Source organism: Balearica regulorum, chromosome 1 (assembly GCF_011004875.1).
Source record: "Balearica regulorum gibbericeps isolate bBalReg1 chromosome 1, bBalReg1.pri, whole genome shotgun sequence".
Classification (NCBI taxonomy): domain Eukaryota; kingdom Metazoa; phylum Chordata; class Aves; order Gruiformes; family Gruidae; genus Balearica; species Balearica regulorum.
The window spans coordinates 217,350,992-217,373,070 of NC_046184.1; the positions used below are offsets into that span (position 1 = coordinate 217,350,992).

At 47.8% G+C, this 22,079-nt stretch overlaps 1 protein-coding gene across 3 annotated transcripts in view; it reads right to left on the reverse strand.

Annotated features, from left to right (window-relative positions):
* RNF169 (ring finger protein 169) overlaps nt 1-22,079 on the reverse strand; it is a 32,078-nt gene that overhangs the window by 6,177 nt on the left and 3,822 nt on the right. For all 3 annotated transcript variants that reach the window (XR_012833464.1, XR_012833462.1, XM_075742654.1), the window contains exons 2-5: nt 10,799-10,875; nt 3,264-3,410; nt 2,234-2,346; nt 1,606-1,705 (exon numbers count right to left, since the gene is read on the reverse strand). Coding sequence is in view for 1 of the 3 variants with exons in the window: in XM_075742654.1 (XP_075598769.1) it covers nt 1,606-1,705; nt 2,234-2,346; nt 3,264-3,410; nt 10,799-10,875 (437 nt within the window). In the remaining 2 variants the exon portion in view is untranslated. The remainder of the gene's footprint in view (nt 1-1,605; nt 1,706-2,233; nt 2,347-3,263; nt 3,411-10,798; nt 10,876-22,079) is intronic.

The following is a 22,079-nucleotide window of genomic DNA, read 5'->3' on the forward strand; positions in this document are numbered from 1 at the left end:
GAGAAGCTGAGAAGCACCGCACCACCTTGGCTGAAGGAAGCCACGTTCTACCAGGGAAATCACCTCCAAAGGATTTTTTGCTCCCTACCAAGCTGTAGGAGAGAAAGAATAAATACTTGGCCCAGGTTTAACACGCTGGGCTGCAAAACGTCGTGAGAAATGGTGTGTATGTGCCTGAGGCAGACTGGTGGAACAACTGTGATGAGTGGTCCCAGGCCACACCGTGGCCACCACGCTGGACACTGCCCCAGACATCTCCTAGCAGAGCTTAACAGCAACATTTCTTGTCATCTCCAAGACCGTCCCCTAGTGCTGTTACATCTGGAATGCGACGGAATCCAGCCACAAATAAATTGGAAATAAAAGCTGCACATACACGATTGCCACTGGCATTCTTCTTCTCTAAGGTGACATTATTTTATCCAGCAGCTAGTTTGACACAGTGATAGCCTTTCCCTGCTTAGCCCGAAAGAGAGTTGTTTCCACGAGCTTATTTCAGGGTCAAAACAAATTAGTAGAACGCCCTGGTAGAGCAAATCTTACTTGGCCAGGTCCATAAACCATCTACATAAAAAACCCCCAGAAGTCCGGAGGAGGCAGGTCAGTTATAGACTCGTCCTTTCAGCTCAGTCCAGTTTCTATCAGCTTCGGTGGGAACGGAATCAGGTTTTTAAATACAAACTCTCTGACCACGGTCTATGCCCATAACCTCAGAGCGGTTTAGCTGGGTGATCAGTATGCCCAGCGGGGATTTTACCATTTTCCAAGCAATACGCACCAACCAAATTGACCTTCCAAAGGATTGCAGAGGCTTTTGTTCCCTATGGGATCTCTGGAATTGAACCCTCCCCTTCTCCATCTGGGATGACACTGAGCCCGAGGAGGGGTGTCAGCACGAGGAGGTGGAAAGTCCTTGTGAGCAGCGCTGGGGCTGTTCCAGGCTGAGAACTGACAGCTCTCATGATTTAAGCTGCCGCTGCCAGCCACTGGGATCCCACGGGCCAGAGAGGCAGAGTACGGCTTTAGAGACAGAGATTAGTACGAGGGCGAGTGTGCAAAACTGGCATCTGCTGGCAGGGCCAAACAGAGGGGTCAGCGGTGCTGCCCCTTGGAAGCAAGACCAGGCCGGCTCTTCCCATAGTGTGGAAGTGCAAAGGGAAGTATCCTAACATCAGGAGAGCAATGAGTTTTGTTCTGTTTAAACAGCTTTGGAAAGAACAGGAGAGAAAGGGGGAGGAAGAGAGGATTTTTTTTCTAAACTTCTACAAGATTTTTCTTTAATTGGCCAGGAATCAGGCTTGGAAAGAAAAGTAATTACAAAAGAAAAGTAATTACAAAACAAAAGCATGATGAGTACTCTTCCAATTTCCAATTATCCTCCAATGCTAACAAACAACTCTGTAAGCTGTCTACTTTTCTGCTCAGTAATTTCTAACCTAGCAGGTTTTTATTGTGAGCTGCAAGGAAACGATTGGCCCCGTGGCGATAGCACAGCACTCGCAGCGCCGCAAACACAGTATTTTATATCTCCAGCTTACTGGCGCTGTGTAACCTCAGATAAGAACCTTTACACACAGAAACCGTGTTTCCAAACACAGCCGGTACCTTTGTTTTGTTGGCTGGGGTTGATCTCTGCCTGCTCTTTGATCTCTCCTGAATGGTGTCGTTGCAGCTCCGACTCCTTTCCACCTTGGCGGTTAGGTTCCTGAAAAGCAGACGTGTGAAAAGGGGAGATTGATCAGGAACAATCAGGAACAAGCGGCCCCACAGCCCTGGCAGCAGCGACCTGGGGCAGGAGGCATCAGCCTCGGCAGCGCCCGGATGGAAGAGATGTTCTCTTACACCCTGGGGGGTAAAGAGATCCAGGAATCTTGGATCTGCTGCGGAGCCCTGGGCCGTGTCCAAGGGCTTAGTTCTCGTGAGCTCATCACACAGAATTTTGTACTTTAATGATTTCTGTCATTTAAATCTACAGGCAATGATTTTTCTGCTTCATGGGATGAACACTACCTTCGTTAACCCCCAGGATTTCCTAACAGGTAGGAGGTAATCAGACAGACGCTATATTCTACCAATTAGTCTGTACTAAAATTCCTGAAAAAAATATGACTTATTTTGGATCGGAACAACCATTTTAATTACATTTAAAGCATCTCAGGTATGTTTAGAACAACAGTCAAAAGAACATCTGTAACGGACATTGATCGGCTTGAATAAAGTCTCAGCATCTTACCCTGAAAGGAAAGCAAAGGAGTAGGCACTGGTCTTGGAAACAAAAGCCGACCGATGTGTTTGCTTGCCCTGGAATGGTTCTTCATTCTCTGAATCCGACAGACGTTCAGGAAACTGAAGTCAATCAAGGAAGAGTTAGCTGACGTACAACAAAAAGAATCACTTGGAAAATAAAGCGTTTTCTTGCAAGGATATTAAAGATTCCAAAAGCCCCCGTTCTGATTACACCCAAAGGGCACAAACCGAGAATGCAACCTGCCAGCGGACACACATGCTCCTGCAGCTCTTCACTGGAGCTCATACGCTGGCCCCAAAAGCATGAATAATGCAAAAATAAACGCACAGCTCCTATGTATAGCTGTCAGTCATTGAAGAAAGTGGATTTATTGACCAAGGAAACGTGAGAAAATCCTACAAGAAAGGTACTAGGAGACGTTATTCAGTACCCACACAGCAGCCTATCCATCTTTAAATCTTAAGAGCATTTCCTGCGGAGTCTCACAACTGAAATGAGAAACAGGCAAAACTCAGCATGAAGAATCTGTTGGACCGCAGTATCGTACACCTCCGCTCTAGAAGACTCACGGAGATAAGAAGTTCATGGAAATGCAGATATGCCTGAAGACCAAGGACACAGAAAGCAGACTGGTTACCTCTACAGATTTAACTGGGCCGTTTGGAAGAGCTGCACCATCAGTCACAAGTACAGTGGGTAACAGCGGGGACAGAAACCTCTACAAGAACATCCATATCATAACAAACCTTAGAAGACAGCTCTCACTAACGCGGATCTTTATAATCTGTTAGCTCGAGGCCCTCAAGGACTACAACGACGTCAAGCAAAGAACCCTGGAAAGCTCCCTATGGCAAAGGACAACAGCTCCCAGTTTCAAGGGGCACAACAGGAGACTCTCAGCTAGTCAAGGTCTTAAAAAATCTAGTTCTTGTTCCAGGACTGAGCTTTAGCAGCATTTCACCTACCAGTTAGTGTCTATAATGTGGATAGGAAAGAAAAGCACAAGCTTACTTACACACTCTTGGTTCACTTTAAGCACTAAAGGTTCATCTTTTTTCTGCTGTTCTTCCATTTTTCTTTTTCCTACGTCCATGTCATCCAGAATGAACTTGTGAATCAGATCCTCGGAAGCTTTTTCTTCTTGTAGTTTTTCTTCTCTCAGCTGGAAATAATGACAAAAGAGCGTATTTAAAATACTTGTTGCTAACAAGTGATTTTCCAAGAGTCTGGACACATCATTTAATTTTGTGTCTTCATTTCTCTACTCTAGAATAGAGCCACTGGCTCCCTCGCCAGCAATAATCTGCAGGTCAGTTTGTTTCTACAATGCTTTCACGTTCACGCACTCTACATGAATACCACGGATATTTTCTTCTTTGCAAAGCAGCAAGGGCACTGTTAGGACAAAGACTTCTCTGCCACACCATTTTCTAAAACAGAGAGAAACGCTTTTGTCTATTTGTAGATAATCATACTACGAACAAAAATGTGCAGGATGGTAGTTTCACGCAAGCTACCAATTTCAATTTTCAAATGAACTGCAACACAGGCCACACAATTTGGCAGACACGCAGACAGGGTCACCTAAATTAAAATTGGTTAGATACAGCATTTCCACGTTGAAACCCACATGCTACATGAAATCCTATTGTTTCATTCACATGTTGGGATGGAGAAGAGCCAGAGAGATTACCTAACCTTCTGATGGCCAACCGAGGGCCCAAAATTTGAATCGAAATTTTGAAAATCTACTACTCTGTCCCATGTAGTTAACCTCTTATTGAAATCCCCTTGGTATTTTAATACATTCCTGCAATCTAAGAAGTCCAATCCACCGAGCACTTACAGCCTCTTTTGGTATCACCTCCTAGGAAGAATACTTCCCCTATATTTCCTTTTGATTTTCATTAATTCTTAGATGTTTACCACCCCAGCAATTCAAAAAAGGCTACGACGCCACATTATTTTATCCACGTGCGCTGCGCTACTGCATTTCACAAACCTGAAGGCTGCATGAGAAATCCTTCGGAACTGCCAGGGCAGCCCCAGCTGCGTTTGGCTGCACTTCCCAGCCTTTTTCTGCACTGTGCCTTCCAAAGCGTGCCTCCTCCGTCAACTGCCAGTCCCCAGGTACTCCTTTATCTGCCCAGAAGATCCTCTACCCACTCTTGACCTTGTGGAAGTCCAGTAATAAGGAAGTGGGTAATAAGAAAAGTGGATTTCAGAGAAGTGCCAACACTTTCCTTCCTTCCCTCCCTCCAAAAGCACAATCCATCACTTAGTGACCCCTTTTAACCAAAGAAGGTCAATCTTTTGTGTCCACAAGCTCCTCCTGGCCAGCCTCTCCCTGCAGAGACTTCTTTCTTCCCAAACGAAAGGATTATCCCCAGCACGGTCCACGACTCCCGTGGGCTTCCTGTCCTGCTGCATTATTTTGCTCCCCTTTACCTAAGGAATCAACCTCCCCCATTTCTGCCAGGACCTCTTTTCTGCAGGCTTGCTACTCAAACCCAACCAACCCCCTTTTCTCCTCCTTTCCACCACCTTTTCCTGATGAACAGGCTCTGCAGTACGTACTTCAGATAGCCCCATCTGATCGTCCCTGCCCAGGATAACATCACCCAGCTCCCTTCTCACTCATCACTCAGCCGTTCACACAGAATCCCAGAACCCCAGACTGATAGGGGTTGGAAGGGACCTCTGGAGATCATCTAGTCCAACCTCCTGCCAAAGCAGGATCACCCAGAGCAGGTTGCACAGGATGGCGTCCAGGCGGGTTTGGAATCTCTCCAGAGAAGGAGACTCCACAACCTCTCTGGGCAGCCTGTCCCAGGGCTCGGTCACCCGCAGAGGGAAGAAGTTTTTCCTCACGCTCAGGTGGAACTTCCTGTGGTCCAGTTTGTGCCCGTTGCCCCTTGTCCTGTCGCTGGGCACCACTGAGAAGAGTCTGGCCCCTTCCTCTTGACACCCACCCTTTAGATATTGAGAAGTGTTGATCAGATCCCCTCTCAGGCTTCTCTTCCCCAGGCTGAACAGCCCCAGCTCTCTCAGCCTTTCCTCACACCAGAGATGCTCCAGGCCCCTCCTCATCCTCGCAGCCCTCCGCTGGACTCTCCCCAGTAGTTCCCTGTCTGTCTGGAACTGGGGAGCCCAGACCTGGACACAGAACTCCAGCTGTGGCCTCACCAGGGCAGAGCAGAGCAGAGGGGGAGGACAACCTCCCTCGACCTGCTGGCCACGCTCTTCTCCCTGCACCCCAGGACACCTTTGGCCTTCTTGGCCACGAGGGCACGCTGCTGGTCATGGAGAGCTGCTTGTCCACCAGCACTCCCAGGTCCTTCTCCGCAGCGCTGCTTCCCAGCAGGTCACCCCCAACCTGTCCTGGTGCTGGGGTTATTCCTCCCTGGGTGCAGGACCCTCCCCTTGCCCTTGTTGAATTTCATTGGGTTCCTCTCTGCCCAACTCTCCGGCCTGTCCAGATCTCGCTGAATGGCAGCGCAGCCTCCTGCTGTGTCGGCCAGTCCTCCCAGTTCTGTATGGTCAGCAACCTCCTGAGGGTACACTCTGTCCCCTGTCCAGGTCATGGACGAATATGTTGAACAAGACCAGACCCAGCACTGACCCTTGGAGCAGAACACCAGCTACAGGCCTTGTCTCTCACCCAGCCTGTCTCTCACCTCTTCCTCAACTTCAGCCTTAGACACAGGCCATGAATAGTCTACACATAGATGCATATACACCACGTTCTTCCTTCTTCCTCCACCCAACCTCTGTGCATCAGTTACCCTTGTCTGGGACAACAAGCCTGACTGATCTCCATCACGCTGACGAATCACAGCTATGGCTAAGCACTAGGAAATGAAGTAATTCCGTTTATTCCTCACATTTGAGTGTAGGCATCTCAAACAAGCTGCCCTGTTAGGTTCCCTCCGATCTTCTCACACCACCGCAATTTCCCTCTCTCCTCCCAGGCGAGCAGTGCTGCAGCTCGAGACTGATCCTACAGCACTGCGCTTCAAAAGAGTGGGCGACATTGCAACAACTCCTCATTCTTCCAAAAATATTCAGTAGTTTCCTTCCCTGCAGCAAGGGGAAAAACACAATAAAGCACCGACCTGCGGGTGAACCTGCCCTAAAAGGTGAAGAGATAAAGAAAACAGAGTTCACGATGCATTACACGAAAAGCACATCATGATTTTCTGACTGGGAAGGACCTGAATCCTACAGAATCTGAACCCCCCAGAGACGAGAAAGACAGAGGTAGGAGGAGAGAAGGTAGAAACCAGGACAAACCCCACTGTTTGGCTGATTGTGGGTGTTTCAGTCAGTTCAAAGACTGGTTTGGCTTCTTGTTTAGAGTTGTTTTAAGATGAATCTTTAAATTCCTGATCTATTCATAATCTCAAGCAGTAACTACAAGGCAACGTCTGACTAATATAGATGACGGCCACATGATGCAGACACGGTGAACGGTCTGCTGCACATTTCACGAACAATTATTTCTGCACTTTAAGGAGCCTTTTAGAAGTATCTGATAAACAAGTTCACATCAAGATTTATTATAAAGATGATTTTTTTTGGCCAGCTAATATACTACCCAATACTCGTGTCCTTTCCGTATTTCTCACATGGAAGGAAGATATATGGAATCCTCACTGTTTTGTCTAACTTTTATAAAATTATATGCAATTCCCAGATCTAAAGCCACAAGCATACGTAATAACATACAGGAATACTGAAAGATTTTAGGCCAAGCCACGGCGTAGTTAATGGGAGGTACAAGCACAAGCTCTGCTGACAGTGAACAGTGAAAAAAGCAACAGCAGGATCCTAATTAACAGGATACAAAAAAAAGAACTTAGATCCAGAATTTGAGTTGCAAACAAAAGCAAACCCTAATGATAAAATTCCTACTAATTTAAAAAAAAAAAAAAAAAATTAAACTAGCCTAATGTCCATTATCTCCCAGAGAATTTACTTACAAACGTGGCAATACTGTGCTGGGACATGGGGACTAGAAACTGAAAAAAGACGGTGCGAAACATCTACCCTGGGAGAAGTATCTTACATTTATCTGAGTAGGGTCTTTGAAATACTGGGTGCAGGATCGTCAGCTGCTATTAGTAGTACGGTTATCAGAACACGCATTTTAACCATCTGTAGCCCTTTCGGATATCCCACTTGGAACTGCAGGAAAAAAATACTGTACCAGCAATCGCTAATTTTTTTACTCAAAAATTGCTCAGGAAACGAAATTTTCTGGAACATCATTCTTCATACTAACATTAATTTCCCAAAGTTTGGTAAACTCACGTTTGACATCTTCTCTTCACTCCATAAAGTGTCCGGGTTTGCTCGCTCACTCCCCGAGCCTGCTCCGTCTACCCATGCTGCTGGAAAGCTGCATGTCAGCACATGCCTCAGGTAGGAGTTTCCCTCCTGATTGCGTGTGATTACAAGCAATAGACTGCTCGTGATAGACAGTTTAACAGGATGAGTTAGGTTTTTAGTACGCAGAAACGGTATCTTCCTTTGGAAAAAATATAAAATAGAAGAGCACCAAGTGAGCTGTGTAAAAGAGGAAAAAAAACCCCCTCGCTATCCTGCACAGACAGCAAACATTTCATCTCGTTCTGAAAGCCAGTGGAGAAAATTACACTATGAGATTATCCACTTCAAATAAAAATTCTTCAGTACATAATTATGGTAACGACTTTGTTTGCAACTGCAAAAGGCGGGGAAGCAGGTCAAGAGCGAGGATTTATAAAACGACTCACACGTGGGAGATGTAAAAGCTCTTGAACACTCCTCTCCCTTCCTCAGGAGGAAAGCCAGCATGGGTTATCCCTGTTTCACGGGCAGGGAGGCCGAGATGAAATCTCTTGCCTCGAGACACAGAGGGAAGCCCAGTTATACAGAAGCTTTGATTCCCAAACCTGAGCTCTCATCTCCTCCTGCCTAATTCAGAAGTTCAGAGACACCAAGAAACTCTGGCTAAGTGGCAACAGCACAGTTTTGCCTGGAATAAGGAAAAAGCACGAGTGCATCATCAGTTGCCATTTTTGTCAGCAAAATTACATCGCCCTTTCCTCTTAGATGATGATTCAGAGAATCTTCCCTCCAACCAGCTCTTTCAGACGAGGTTAATAAATGAGTTCAAGTTGGGAGGGGAAAGAAACCTCTCTCCCATCTGCCAGTGAGCAAAAAGGGGAAGCCAGCAGGCTGAACAGGAACGAGACAAAAACATGCCCCAAATGCCAGAAACATGTTAAAGTATTTCCCTTTGACTGGTGGGAAAGTGAGAAGTGTTGGCACCGGACCGCACGTGGCATCTTTTTCCTGAAGTCAAGCGGTAGACGCAAAAACTTCTTCAGCTGCAGTCTGACTACGCTTCAAATGCGCTCAATTGGTCTTTATATAAATCGTATTTAAAGTTGGTAACGGAGCGATCAGGATTAGCAAACGGTGACAAAGTACCCGCTTTGTCATGCACGGATGCAATGCTCCTATAAAAGATTTATGGACCATGGGAGAGAAGATGGTTTAATCCTTCCAGAAGATCCGGATACGCATCGGTCCGGAGGCATTAAGATCCTGTCGCCATGAACTCAGGCGGTTCCTGCTCCTCTGGACACCCGGGAAATTCTGACCTTGCCACTGGATTGAAGACATCAAGCAACAGGTCTGGCAGGATCAATGTCGAGTTAACTCCAATATCATCATGGAAAGTCTCACACTCACTATTACGGAGAGATTTAGAAAACCCTAGCAAGGTTTACAGTCAATACCTGTATGAAAAGCTTTATTTCTTCTTTACGCCAAAGATACCCTAAAGGCTACAGTGAAAAAAAATATTGCCAAATACAGTGATGCATATTTGAGTTAATTAATAAACTAGATTTTTATATGAGTAAGATTTCTGCGGGCTTAAGTCTTACACTGCTGCCTAAACCAACAAAGTGTCTCACCAAAAATGCCGCAAGCCACAAGATTTTACACGCGAAGCGTGCTTGCCTACCTAGTGAAAGTCACCCGGACCAGAGGAGAGTTTGCGTTTCTTAACATCACTTAAAGAAAGTTCACCGTCAGCCAAAGTAATCCTGATAACCTGTAGCGGCGCTGCCCATCAGTGTCACTGCTAATTCCACGTGTAGTGAAGCAAGAGAGAAGACCCTTCCACTGTTTTAATTGTCTCCTTACATACATGCATTTCCCACACGAGTTATTTACCTTAAATATCGCCTAAGCATTATTTCCCAACTTAGCATCACGCAGCAGAGGTTATTTTTCTAACTTAGCTGCATCTTCCCAGCCCTTTCTACAGTTCTTGAGCTCTTCAAGTGAAAACCCCAAAAAAATTCTTAGTGATGAATAAACCCCTGTTCCTCTTCCCCAGCAGCTAAACTAATCAGCGAGAGGTTGGACCCATCTCAAAGCAAAACACCATCACAGAGATCAAGGCCCCGGGACAACGATTAAATCTATTGACAGAGACGCTGGCAGCGGGGCAGAGTCCACGTCGTTTCGGCAGGATGGCGCGCAGGTCTGGGCAGAGGAAGGGATGACAGACGCAAGGGCTACGAGTGGCAACGCGCACGTTTTGGCAAGTTACGGGCGATTCTCACGAGAGGGGTTGCAATGGAAATCATTATCCGCTCGGCTGCAGCAGTCATTGCTTTCACTGTAATGTTTCTCACTTAAAAAGCAGCCAATTTCCATAAACGACTAGCCACTGGAGAGGTTTCAATGATTTAGATAAGAAAAAAAAAAATAATCCTTTTTTAAATGTAGAAAATATTTTCCCAGACTTTAACTCCAAAACAGCTGAAAAGCTTTTCTTCCCTTCTCAGTTTTTTGTCTTTAAATGACATTTTTTTTCTTGCCTAAAAATAGACAGGAAGGTCTAGTTTGGAATAGATTGTTTCTGTGAAGGATGTTACTGCAGGAGATGCCTTATGCTGCAAAAGCCTTTATGGAATTACATCCACAACTACTGATGCTCTAACAAACCCCGTACAACCGAACAGTCGCTCGAGGGTCACCAAGGAAGGTACATTTCCGTGTTCTGGAAGGCAGCCTAAGGCAGCAAAATCTGGCTTCTACATAGAATCAGGGAATGGTTTGGGTGGGCAGGGACCTCCCAGCCCATCCAGTGCCACCCCTGCCATGGGCAGGGACACCCTCCACTAGCCCAGCTTGCCCAAAGCCCCATCCAACCTGGCCTTTAACACTGCCAGGGAGCCAGGGGCAGCCACAGCTTCTCGGGGCACCCTGTGCCAGGGCCTCAGCACCCTCACAGGGAAGGATTTCTGCCTCACATCTCATCTCCATCTCCCCTCCTGCAGCTTAAAACCATTACCGCTCATCCTACCATGCTCGATTACTGCCAACATTTTCCTGAATTGGCTGAACAGCACAAAGGGAATAAATAACCTTTGTTACGGAGCAGGAATAAAAAGCCCTTTAAGTTTCCATATAGGTAGGATGCCATTCCTGCAAGAAATCCAAGTTATTCTGGAAGAAAAACCACAATTACACAGAATACCGTACCTTCCTTAGCTGGCTTTCATATTCTTCTCGGAGTTCCCCTGGTTTGCTTAATTTAATGGGTGCTCTGAATATAAAGTCTGGAAAGAGAAGATAAAAAAAAAAAAAAAAAAAAAGGAAACACTTTTTAATGTATGATGACTGGGGTTGTCTGTTATTTCCCAAAAAGGGTAAGCTCTCCAGGAAGTGCACAAGAAGTTCTGCAGCATTTTTTCAAGCACGTATGTTTATATGATGACACTGCTGTCAAAGCTCTGTTTAACATACAGAATCACTGGGAGGAGGATGGCCAAGTAATACCATTTTGCACTTCTACCATTTCTTTTGAGATTCTCACGAGTTCTTGACAAGCAGTGAAGCAGTCAGGGGAGTATTAGGAGGATGGAAACACAGAGGTTAAGTAACAGCTCTGAGATGTCACAGGGAATCTGAGCCCTAGAAATAAAACCAGGCTTTAAGCATCTGCTCCAGCCAGACACCCAAGAAACACAGGCTGACAGCAGCAGCACAACGCCCCGAATTCACACCCGTGCCCTTCTGCCATTTAAACAAACACATCGAGAACGCTCGCTATTTTCTATATAAACGGTGGTTTTACTCCTCCCTGTCCCCTTCACCTTCGCAGCCGTTTCATCCCACCGGTCAGGAGCAAGCTCAGCTTTTATTCCGCTTGCAATGCGCTCCTCGAGCTCAGTATTTCAAAGCTGGGCGGGCAGGCTGCTCCGTCCGGCAGGAATTCCCCGTCCTGCTCCCGCTTCCTCCCTTCCCCCCTCGGGAATTCAGAAACCAAAAGCATATTGGCACAGGATTAGAGCTTAACCTCCATCCCCGGCATTTGTTACTCCCCAAACGACTCCCTTCTTTATGTCAGCCTCAAAGCTCCCTCCCGCTTTTCTGCAGCACAAGTCTGGGCAAGTTGCATTACAGTCAGAGGAGCTTGGATGGAAGAGGGAACAACCGGAATAAAACAACAACCCCTGAACGACTGTCCCGGCTCAGCCCAGATCAGCGCTCCAGGCAGGGAGCAGCACAGCTCATCATCCCGACGTGCTGCGCTCGGGATGAAACGGGTACGAGCAAGGAGGAAACATCAGTGGTATTTCCTTTTCCCAGCTCACTGAAATTAAGGGATATAAACCGGCAGCTCCACTGCGTGTTTTGTTTAGGAAGCGTTTTTATTCCTCCAACACGTTGGCCCAAAATGAAAGCTTCACAGCGGGTTAAATAAATCAAACACCCAGCGGCCGACTGCCCCGGCGGGCATCCTCCAGTTCACGGCCACGTTTGCCTCCTCCCTTGGGACAGGTCGCAGCCCTGGTGCCGAAACATGCCATTTAAAGACTGAACTAAATCCCGTTTTCACCTGTCCTGCTTGCCACCGGTTTGCTTTTAAAGTTCTTAGAGGAAAACCTTGTAACTTCAGTCCCTCCCCACCGGTGAGTGTGAGTGCAAACTCCGGAGCTTGCTGCTCAGGGAGCGATGGAGAGGGAACACTGCCAAGGCCAGAGGTGAACAAATCACAAAGTATTTCTTTCATACTTGCTTTAAAAGGGGGAAAAAACCCTCTCGTTATCAAACATCAGGCATATAGATGATAAGCTTTTTTTTTTTTTTTTAAAAAAAGAGCTGCTATTCCCTCTTACTTGCACTCCTGCACGAGCTAGGCTTGTTTTTAAAGGAAAACATCCAAAATGTCCCAACATGTGTGATAAAAATCCCGAGCGGTGGCGATGCTGGGGAGGCCAGGCTGCATTCCTCGCTCCTTCTGCGCCTGCAACCGGCGGCGCTGGAAACCTTCCACCGGCTTCTCAAAATGTTTTTTCAATTGTGTCCTTGAGCAGTTCCAGTTCTTTGTGAATTTTATCAAGCTGAACTTCCACGGAGACAGTCCCAAGAGCACCAGCAATCTGTAACGCGCCCACAGCAACCTTCAATTACTTCTGAATGTTTAAGGCTTGTCTCAGACCGTATCTTCATAGCTAAAAAGGTGTATTTTTCCCCTCCGGGGTAATAAAAGCATACGAGCTAACCTGAGGGAAACAAGCAGCAGTGAAGACAAGCCACATCAACGGTTTCATTGCTTACATGGGTTCAGCAAGCCAGAAGAGATTTTAAATAATGGAGCAACATTTATCTATGAAGTTGTGCCGGTTTAGCTAGTGGTCTAACATCAGGTGGAGGGAATTTTATATCTAGCATCTTTACGCAACAACTTGTACATTTTATAGATGGGTCAAAAAAGAGAGACCCCAAATTTCAAACTCTATGTAGAAAAGATGAAAATAAAAATCTATCAACAACTGTAGATTTACATTTACAACACCCCGCTGTAGTTTCCGGGGTAGAACGATGCTGCACGGTGGCTGCCCCCAGCCAAGATACTTCCATCGGCACAGAAACGCTGCAAATGGAACCGGATCGGTCCCCACAGTGGGATGTAGCTGAAGAGGAAGGCAGGATGATCAGAGCATCACCATGTATCCTTCCAGCACACCTCCCTGAGCTAATTCTGGATGTTCAGGTCCAGGACAAGGCTGCTCGGCTGTTTCGATGTGTGCTACAGCCTAGAACAACGGAAATGGGTAAGCTGAAGAAAGAAATGGCCTTTTACTTGATTTTGCAGCAAAACTCCTGCGCGCTCTTCCTCTTGAGTGAGCAGCGGGTCAACAGAAACGGTTTCTGAATGAAGGTGACTTGGAAGGGCTGTTGGGAAGGCTGGCACTGGGATGCTCCTTCGGAGCAGGCAGACAGCACTGAAACAGTCGCAGCGACAGGATCAACCCCAGCATCCTGCTCTTTTATGTTGGCAGACAAGAGTTTCATCCTATTGTGCTCAATCTTGGAAAAAACAATTGATTTCTGCACTATTTGAGAGGACAAAAGATTTTCTAATTATTTAACGCTGGTTCTCTTTACAAGAGGCATTTGACTTGTAGCCTCAATCCCCTTGAATGCCTCCATCCCTTCAATGTTAGCACGCAGAACCGTGCTTTACACACACTCACCGTTAACCTGCACTCCTGACCAGCAGATTTTATATTTACTGGTGAAAAGATTCAGAAATATCCATCTGGTGAATTCAGCAACATGGGTTGAATAAAAAGAAGTTGAACTCGATTCAGAAACCCTTCGGTTCCCTGTCCGTCGTTCAGAGGCTCCTGGGTTTTGCTGAAGTGACGCCATCCGGCAAGTCAAAGCTCTGCCACCCACGGCAGCGAATCCCCCTCATCTCCAGCTTCCATGGAAACTTCCAGCAGGCTTTCTAGCTTCCTTCTCCCCTTTATTCCTGACGGGGATAATCAAAACCTCAAGGTTTCCACGGGTTTTGCTTTTAACTTCCAGCAGTTTGTGTTTATACTTGCAGATGAAGATGAGATCTCAAATGTTATCAAAACACGAAACAAAAAGTTAGAAGTTTTCTGACTACGGAGAGGTTTTCCAACAAGAGTAGTTACTCTAGTTCTTTTAAAAGGATGTTAACTAAATTACGTGAAGGTACACCAATGGCACGCTTCATATACTTCGGCATCGGCGGATCGGGGCATATTTGGAAACAAGGAACTAAAATTCAGAACGTTTCGGTCACGAATCTGCAACTTTTTTGTAAGTGGAAGAATCAGGAAGCTGGGAGCAGTGGGAAGACTTATGGCTGTCACACACTGGTAGGACGACACGCGGCATTGCCAGCCCCCTTCCCCTGCCCTGACGCGAGCATCTGTGGTCACAGCAAACCAGAGACGGAACTGAGCCAAGTTAAGACTGATGGACTGAAAAAAAATATGCAACCCTCCAAAAAGTTTTGGTTTTTCACCCCAGAGCAGCTCCCATACCACAACAGACTCCAGACCGGTTCTCATGCACAGTCAAATGGGACAAAAATAGATTTAATCTAGTTCTGAGCCTGGAGCTCTAGCTGAAGCAGAAGATGACACTAAAAAAAATGTTAATGTAGTAGTTAGCTATGAACGCACTGTCATTTCTCCCTCACTTGCTACATCCTAAATAGGCTAGTACCAATAATTCCAGTAATCTCCTCAAGACAAGTCTTCCCAACAGATTTTCATAGAATCCCAGACTGGTTTGGGTGGGAAGGAACCTCAAAGCCCATCTAGGTCCAACCCCCTGCCATGGGCAGGGACGCCCTCCACTAGCCCAGCTTGCCCAAAGCCCCATCCAACCTGGCCTTCAACACTGCCAGGGAGCCAGGGGCAGCCACAGCTTCTCGGGGCAACCTGTGCCAGGGCCTCAGCACCCTCACAGGGAAGGATTTCTGCCTCACGTCCCATCTCCATCTCCCCTCCTGCAGCTTCAGGCCATTCCCCTTGGCCTGTCACTCCCTGCCCTTGTCACCAGCCCCTCTCCAGCTTTCCTGGAGCCCCTGCAGGGACTGGAAGGGGCTCGAAGGTCTCCCCGCAGCCTTCTCTTCTCCAGGCTGAACCAGCCCAACTCTCTCAGCCTGTCTCCAGAGCAGAGGTGCTCCAGCCCTCCCATCATCTCCGTGGCCTCCTCTGGACTCGCTCCAACAGCTCCATGTCCTTCTTGTGCTGGGGACCCCCGAGCTGGACGCAGCACTGCAGGGGGGTGTCACCAGAGTGGAGTAGAGAGGGAGAATCACCTAATTTTATCTGATTTATGTTCCAAACAGAGCAACCCAGCTCCCCTACCACTGATGCGGGGGCACAGAAAGCATTGCTTTCCCCTGCACCTCTTGTTCTGCTTCTTCATTTTCAAAAGCCTGGCCTGGGGAGCTTGGAAAAGGTGCACAAAGCCACCAAAAAGTGGATCTAGACATGGACAAAAAAGTCGATCAGTTAACTGAAAGAGGGCAGAGAAATAATTGACAGAGTGAAAGCTTAAGAGTTCAGAAGACCGATGCTTTGCTGTTTACCAAAAATTAACCATGATCAGGTACTTCAAGAAACAGGAGCATGAACGCAGATACAAGAAGTAAATAAAGATGGAACAGAAAGTGCAAAAGAAAGGTATTTTGGAAGAACTCTCTTGAATACAGTTTCTCATCCATATGAATGATCTGTCTTGCCTGGTTTCTACGGACAGCTGACAGTGAATGCAAGGCCACGGGTTTCACACAATGCCCAAACAGCAAATAGTTCTTACTATAGGATTTATAAAATTCATGAGTTGTATAGTGGTGTAAATAGATGAAAGGCCATTTAAGCTAAAAGGAATGTACCAAGTTCAAGAACAAAATAGACTGTAAATGGAAAGACCTTTGCGGGGACGTGGCCGAGAACCGGTCGATGCCTCTGCACGGTGTGCTTCAAGTCAGTCTTGGCAAAGATGGGAGATGTTCAAGCCATACTGGGTATAAATCCAAAAGATGTGTTCTTGCTGGTAGCAACCCCCGGGAAGAGGCTTTGAATAAAGGAAGATGGAAGATGGAGAGGCTGTCTGGGGATGCGAGAGGGAGAGGGAAGAGGTGGCTTTAGAAAGCTGGTGAAATTCCCCTTGGTAAGTTCTGAACTGCTTGTGGTCGTCTTTGAGGCTTCCTGGAGCAACGGGGTTTTCTTTAAGGTCATGGAGAAGTAGGGGAACAAGAGGGGAAGCTGCTACTTGAAAACTGTAAAACAGCAGGCTTAGTTTTAATATGCAAACAGGTACTACAAACAATTGTTAGTTCGTTAGCAAATATCTGGATGGTAAGAGGCAGATGGCAAACTAACACCAACCCTGTAAGAACAACCTGCATTAATTCAACCCAATCCCCTTCTTTGATGTGATAATTAGGGGATGAGGGGGAAACAAGTAACAATACGAGTTCATCTCTTGGGGGTGAGAGGGTATTTCACCTGCTGCAGAGACCAAGATATCCAGAGTTTTTCTTTACAGAGAAAGTTAAGGACTAGCAGGATGCGCTGTGTTAGGGGTCACCCACGTACTTTTGAGCAGCCTGTGCAGGAACTGCCTCCTGCACTGCCCAAAAACTTGCTCTGGACAGAAATGCAGAAGGAAATAAAGCAAGAAAATATGAGAGTAGGAACCACTGCAAAGGAACTCATAATCCTGTGACAGCTCTTAACCTCATGAAGATCAAGAGATTTTGCTAGATACAGTTTAGTCGCAACACCTTTGGGCTCATGGAGACCATTTCAGCTCAGGCGTAGCACTGCACAAACACAAAAGCTCACGTGCTCTCCTGGAGCTGCCGGAGACACATGCAACATAGACCCCGTAGAGCTGCCCAGTTGGGTACAGCAGGACTGGTCCTGGGATGGAGGTGAAATTCCAGCAGACGCAGGCTCATTCCATGAGGTTTCCTTGCACGCTGACTCCCAGCTCACCCTCTAGTTCCCGTATTATCTGGATATATTTGCAGGATAACCACGTACTCAACACCCTGAGTAACAGCATGCCAAAAATGTATCATTTTTTTCATTGGGAAACACATAAACCCCCAGATTCTTAGAAGCACAGTGAGAAAAAGTTAGTCTAGTTATAACCACTATTCAGACAGAAGCATAACTAGCTGAAAATTTGTTTTCCAAGAGTTAGCAATCCACTATCCTGCCAGGACAGACTCTCACATTGGCCAGTGGGGCTAGCTCTGCATCTGGTCCTGATCGCACTCTTCATTAATGGTTTGATTGGTAGATTAGAAATAATTTAAGCATCGTGGATTCACAGAATCCCAGACTGGTGGGGGCTGGCAGGGACCTCTGGAGATCATCTAGTCCAACCCCCTGCCAGAGCAGGATCACCCAGAGGAGGTCGCACAGGATGGCGTCCAGGCGGGTTTGGAATCTCTCTGGAGAAGGAGACTCCACAACCTCTCTGGGCAGCCTGTCCCAGGGCTCGGTCACCCGCAGAGGGAAGAAGTTTTTCCTCATGCTCGGGTGGAACTTCCTGTGGTCCAGTTTGTGCCCGTTGCCCCTTGTCCTGTCGCTGGGCACCACTGAGAAGAGTCTGGCCCCTTCCTCTTGACACCCACCCTTTAGATAGTGAGAAGTGTTGATCAGATCCCCTCTCAGGCTTCTCTTCCCCAGGCTAACCAGCCCCAGCTCTCTCAGCCTCTCCTCACACCAGAGATGCTCCAGGCCCCTCCTCATCCTCGCAGCCCTCCGCTGGACTCTCCCCAGTAGTTCCCTGTCTGTCTGGAACTGGGGAGCCCAGACCTGGACACAGAACTCCAGCTGTGGCCTCACCAGGGCAGAGCAGAGCAGAGGGGGAGGAGAACCTCCCTCGACCTGCAGGCCACGCTCTTCTCCCTGCACCCCAGGACACCTTTGGCCTTCTTGGCCACGAGGGCACACTGCTGGTCATGGAGAGCTGCTTGTCTACCAGCACTCCCAGGTCCTTCTCCGCAGCGCTGCTTCCCAGCAGGTCACCCCCAACCTGTACTGGTGCTGGGGTTATTCCTCCCTGGGTGCAGGACCCTCCCCTTGCCCTTGTTGAATTTCATTGGGTTCCTCTCCGCCCAACTCTCCGGCCTGTCCACATCTCGCTGAATGGCAGCGCAGCCTCCTGCTGTGTCGGCCAGTCCTCCCAGTTCTGTATGGTCAGCAACCTCCTGAGGGTACACTCTGTCCCCTGCCCAGGTCATGGATGAATATGTTGAACAAGATCAGACCCAGCACTGACTCTGATGACTGGAGAGAGGACAGCAGGGGAGGAGATGGACGTGCAAGCACTCTGACAGACTCATGGCACAGTTATTAATGCCCCTGAAGAGGCAGCTCTACCTTACTTCTTTTCCTGGGCAATCTTAAAGTTAATCTGTCCCATCGAACAATCATACAACACCAATGCTGCAATGAGGAGGAAGAAAGAGGCGGTGTTGACTTTAATCACTTTGACATGGGGAATAAATCGCTGCTTTTCACTTAGTGGTGAAAGGCTTCATCAGAATTGCCATTTCCAAACTCTTAGCGCTGTGGTCTGGAGAGAAAAAAACAGGCGACAGGCTACAGAACAACAGAAATTACAGGAAATTAAGGAATCACCAGGAAATGCTCAAGAACTAGACTGGTCTGGTTCGGCAGGGAAAGAGGGAAACCACAGCCAAAAAAAGACTCGGAGGAAGGAGGGGGAAGTCACGTTAGAAGTCTGGCAAAAACACCCCACCCCTCCTGTAAAAGCATCAGTTATTAATTGTTCTGCATAGCTACCGGGCAGAAGAGAAACAAAAGAAATCAGCTGCGTTCATAACAAAAGAGATTTTGATTAGATATTAGGCAAAATTTTCCAAGTGTTCAGAGGCTGAAACAAAGGCGGCTGTGGGATCCCCTTCTGCCATCTGTGTACGAACGGACGACTCGGATGTCTATGAGGAATGGTTTAGGTACCCTCGATCCTAACTCGGCGTGGGGGAGCACACTTCCCGTCTCTTCCAAAACCACCTGGAGATCTACTGCATGAGCAGTCATTTATTCTTTCCCTCCCAGACCACTTTCACGTTAGGACTTCAAAGCTCTTGACCAGCTTAACAAGCCCATTCCTTGAAAAATTGAATTTCTGTTTCCCAGTTCATGGAGCAACACTTGTCCTTCAGCAATTTTCCAAGTTCCCTGAAGTCATCTATAATCTGGGATGGTAATGTCAGGATTGTTGTCTACCTTAACTTCAGCAAGGCTTTTGACACTGTCTCTCATAACATCCTCATAAGCAAGCTTAGGCAGTGTGGGCTGGATGAGTGGACAGTGAGGTGGGTTGAGAACTGGCAGAATGGCAGAGCCCAGAGGGTTGTGATCAGCGGCGCAGAGTCCAGTCGGAGGCCCGTAGCGAGTGGTGTGCCCCAAGGGTCAGTGCTGGGTCTGGTCTTGTTCAACATATTCATCCATGACCTGGACAGGGGACAGAGTGTACCCTCAGGAGGTTGCTGACCATACAGAACTGGGAGGACTGGCCGACACAGCAGGAGGCTGCGCTGCCATTCAGCGAGATCTGGACAGGCCAGAGAGTTGGGCGGAGAGGAACCAACTGAAATTCAACAAGGGCAAGGGGAGGGTCCTGCACCCAGGGAGGAATAACCCCAGCACCAGGACAGGTTGGGGGTGACCTGCTGGGAAGCAGCGCTGCGGAGAGGGACCTGGGAGTGCTGGTGGACAAGCAGCTCTCCATGACCAGCAGCGTGCCCACATGGCCAAGAAGGCCAAAGGTGTCCTGGGGTGCATGGAGAAGAGCGTGGCCAGCAGGTCGAGGGAGGTTCTCCTCCCCCTCTGCTCTGCTCTGCCCTGGTGAGGCCACAGCTGGAGTTCTGTGTCCAGGTCTGGGCTCCCCAGTTCCAGACAGACAGGGAACTACTGGGGAGAGTCCAGGGGAGGGCTGCGAGGAGGATGAGGGGCCTGGAGCATCTCTGGTGTGAGGAAAGGCTGAGAGAGCTGGGGCTGTTTAGCCTGGGGAAGAGAAGCCTGAGAGGGGATCTGATCCACACTTCTCAATATCTAAAGGGTGGGTGTCAAGAGGAAGGGCCAGACTCTTCTCAGTGGTGCCCAGCGACAGGACAAGGGGCACCGGGCACAAACTGGACCACAGGAAGTTCCACCTGAGCATGAGGAAAAACTTCTTCCCTCTGCGGGTGACCGAGCCCTGGGACAGGCTGCCCAGAGAGGTTGTGGAGTCTCCTTCTCTGGAGAGATTCCAAACCCGCCTGGACGCCATCCTGTGCGACCTGCTCTGGGTGATCCTGCTTTGGCAGGGGTTTGGACTAGATGATCTCCAGAGGTCCCTTCCAATCCTGACCAGTCTGGGGTTCTGGGACTGACAGGCAAAAATCTATCAGTGTGGGTGAGTATCTGATGCTGAAGTTGGGCCTTGTGCCTGCTGTCTGAGAAGATATGGCTGCAATCTAACCTTCTTGTCCTTTTTCACAAGACCTTTTTCTTTCGTCGTGATTCACGTGATTCCATCTTCCTTGGAGAAATGTGAATATATTTATTTTCTTACAAATCAGGCCGAGCAACTTGCTGTGAACATGGTATGTTCTTTCTTCTTCTTGGCTGGCTGAATCCTCAAACACATACCCACAGTCTCCAAGCCTCCCATCTGCTGCACCTATCTGCCTTCCAAGACTTTCACCAAGCAACTGTTTTAATATAAGAAATCACACTTAGCAAAGTGTTACACCCAGTACTGCATCTTCAGCTCAAAATTCAGTTTCACACCAGCATGTAGGGGTGCCTTTCCAGGTGCTACACAGTACCTAGAGATGACCACAGAGGAGGCAGAGAGGACATGGGACCGATGGGTCACCAACACCTTCTGGAGCAGCAGCTGGAGGCCAGGCGGAAGGCAGCGGGGCAGCTCGAAGGGCAGCAGATGCCCAGGAGCGGGCAAGCAAACCCAGTCCACGCTAAGACACAACACAGGCAGCGAGTACGCGTTGTCTCTGCTTACTTCTATCCAGTTGTGTTTGACAAGTGTCACGACAAGGACTTTGTCTTCATACGTATTCGTGTAGCACCTAACACAGAAGCCACAATGTCAGCCAAGGTCTGAGAGCTCCTTAAGTCCGCTATTATGTACAAATCCCAAAGTGAATGACAAAAATTGAGACTTGAAACCGTGATTAATTAACCAATTTAAGCTGGAATAATCAAGTTATGTCAAGAGGTCACACCAAGTAGTTTTTAAGATTCTGCAGATTTTAAGTGGTTTAATTAAATACATCAGCTTATTCAGTGTTTGATAACAAAATCACAGAATAGTTGAGGTTGGCAAAGACCTCTGGAGACCAAACCCCTCTGCTCAAGCAGGCTGGCCAGGTCCATGTCCAGCTGGGTTTTGACTGTCTCTGAGGACAGAGACCCCACAACCTCCCTGGGCAACCTGTGCTTGGTCACTCTTACAGTAAAAGGGTTTTTTTTCTTATGGTAAGCAAAACTTCTTGTGTTTCAGTTTGTGCCCATTGCCTCCTGTCCTGTCACAGGGCATCACCAAGAAGATGTTGGTTCTGCTGCTTTTACTGCTTCCTCTCAGGGATGCACACACATTGGTAAGGTCCCTCCAGGTATTCACCAGTGTGTCAGTGCAGATGTTATGGGAGACAAGAGTAAAAAAAGCAAAAAGCAAATGGATACGACGGAAAACAAGAAAGGCGTCTACAAGTGCGTGAGCAGCAAAAGGAAAATGCGGGTCTGCTGCTGGGTGGGGCAGGGGACCTGATGCCAAAGGACATGGAAAAGGCTGAGATGTTCAATGACTCTTTTCCTCAGTCTCTATGGCTAGAGCGGGTCCAGAGGAGGCCACGGAGATGATGGGAGGGCTGGAGCACCTCTGCTCTGGAGACAGGCTGAGAGAGTTGGGCTGGTTCAGCCTGGAGAAGAGA